Consider the following 2,500-nt stretch of genomic DNA (forward strand, 5'->3'; position numbering starts at 1 on the left):
CAGCAGCTACTCTCTCTCTCTCTCTCCTCTCTCTCTCTCTCTCTCTCTCTCTCTCTCTCTCTCTCTCTCTCTCTCTCTCTCTCTCTCTCTCTTCTCTCTCTCTCTCTCTCTCTCTCTCTCTCTCTCTCTCTTCCTCTCCCTCTTTATCTCTTTAATCCCCATTACTCTTTTCTCTCTCTTACTTCCCTCCTTCTCTCTTCTCTATCTTCAACCCCCTCCCTCTACACCTACCTATCTCTTCCTCCCTCTCTCTTCACCCCCTATACTCTCCTATCCTCTCCTCTTCTCTCTTTTCTCCCCCCCCCCCACCCTACTCTCTCTTCAACCCCACTCTACTCTCCCTCCTCCCTTCGTTCTCTTTTCAACCTCCCCTGCTCCCCCCTTTACCCTGTATCCCTCCTTCTCTCTCCGTCACCCCTCCCTACGTTCTCCTCACCTCTCGCTCCCCTCCTTCTCCCCAGGCAAGTCAGCGTCGCCGACCTCCTCACCACGCAGCTGGACGAGGAAGCGACGACCCTCCCCAGCCGAGTCCTGGTCGTGGGTCGGCCCGAGAGCGGCAAGACTGCGCTCTTTGCCGAACTCATTCACCTTTGGCTTCACGACAAGAGCAAGGTGGGCGTGGCCATTCATAGCAACGAGCGTCACTTCATTGTTGTTGTTACTGCCATTGTCGTTGCTACTATTTTAGTTACTATTATTATTGTTGTTGTTATGACTAATAATGTTATCATTTTGAGAGTACTGTTATTATTGCATCATTATTGTTCTTATAATAATAACATAATAATAAAAATGATAATAATAATGATGCTAAAAAATAATGATAATAGAATAATAATGATAATAATATATATTATTTATTTATATTATATATTATATATATATATATATATATATATTATTTTATTTATATATATATATTATTATTATTATTTTTTTTTTTTTTTTTTTTTTTTTTTTACTTTAGTTGTTGTTGTTATTGTTGTTATTAATATTATCATTACTATTATTATTATCATTATTATTATTATTATTATTATTATTATTATTATTATTATTATTATTATTATATTATTATTATTACTATTATTACATTCTCATTATCTGATTATCATTAACATTAATACCACTATTATCATTATTATTGTTCCGTTATTGTTGTTGTTGTTATGACCATCATCAGCATTATCATTATCATTGCGATTATTATTATCATTATTATTATTATTATTATTATTATTATTATTATTATTATAATTATCATCATCATTAATATCATTATTTATTATATTTATTATTATTATTATTATATTATTTATTATTTATTATTTAATTATTATCATTATTATTATTATCATTATTATTATTATCATTATTATTAATATTATCATTATTATCAGCATTATCATTACTACTACTACTACTACTACTAGCATTATTGTCATCGTTATCATTACTGTTATGCTTAATATTATTATTACCATTATTATTATCTTTGTTATCATTATTATCATCATTATTGTTATTATTATTATCATCATTATTATTGTTGTTGTTGTTATTATCAGTATTATCATCATCGTTATCATTATCACTATTATTACTAATGATGTTATTACTAGTATTATCATCATCTCTATTGTTAATATTTTTAAGATTATTATTATTGTTACTATTATTATCATTATCATTATTATTATTATTGTTACAATTATTATCATAATCATTATCACTATCAGTATCACCATCATTATTATAATTGACAGTATTATCAATATTATTATCATTGTCTCATCATTATCACCATTTTACTATTGCCATGCTCATGATCATCTTCATTATCGTTGCTGTTATTATCTACAGTTCTATCACAATAATTATTTATGTTGTTATCATTATGACTATATTATTTATCCTTAATGTTACCATCATTACCTTCACGAATTTCAACAATGCAAACGCTGTTTTATTCGGCTCTAGTCTCTTTTTTTTATTTATTCAAATATTCATTGTAATCATCATTCAACAGCCATTATATCTAGTGGTATTTTTAGATATATCGGTAACATGATTCCTAATCTTATTCTTCTAATTACTGTATTCCATCTATCGTTGTAATGACATTTTTATAATCAATTCTATCATCGTATCCTCGATTATCGTTTTCAAAATCAGTTCCAATTACTCTTGTTGGAGAAGAAATAAAGAATGGATATAGAAATAATTCTGAGATTTTTTTTTTTTTTGTATCTTTTAGGTTCGTGGTATGGTCCGATACGATGCCCTCATAGCTATCCAATGTCTTGGCATTCAACCTCCTCCCGATGCCAACGAGAAGACGAAGCTCAGTCTCCAGGAGGAGGTTCTTAAGCGTCTCCCAGAGTCCTGCGGGAAATTCGGTGAGGAGAAGGTAAAGCAGGTTATGAGTGAAATGGAAGTTCTCCTACTGGTTGACTCACTGGACGACCTTCCTCCGGGATGGGCGATGGACGAGACGTCG

At 31.5% G+C, this 2,500-nt stretch overlaps 1 protein-coding gene across 1 annotated transcript in view; it reads left to right on the forward strand.

Moving 5' to 3' along the window:
- LOC119576648 overlaps window positions 1-2,500 on the forward strand; it is a 16,953-nt gene that overhangs the window by 12,190 nt on the left and 2,263 nt on the right. Inside the window, exons 6-7 of the mRNA XM_037924299.1 lie at window positions 462-612; window positions 2,258-2,500. The exon at window positions 2,258-2,500 is cut by the window's right edge and continues 2,263 nt beyond it. Of these exons, the coding sequence (XP_037780227.1) occupies window positions 462-612; window positions 2,258-2,500 (394 nt within the window). The remainder of the gene's footprint in view (window positions 1-461; window positions 613-2,257) is intronic.

Source organism: Penaeus monodon, chromosome 9 (assembly GCF_015228065.2).
Source record: "Penaeus monodon isolate SGIC_2016 chromosome 9, NSTDA_Pmon_1, whole genome shotgun sequence".
Classification (NCBI taxonomy): Eukaryota; Metazoa; Arthropoda; class Malacostraca; order Decapoda; family Penaeidae; genus Penaeus; species Penaeus monodon.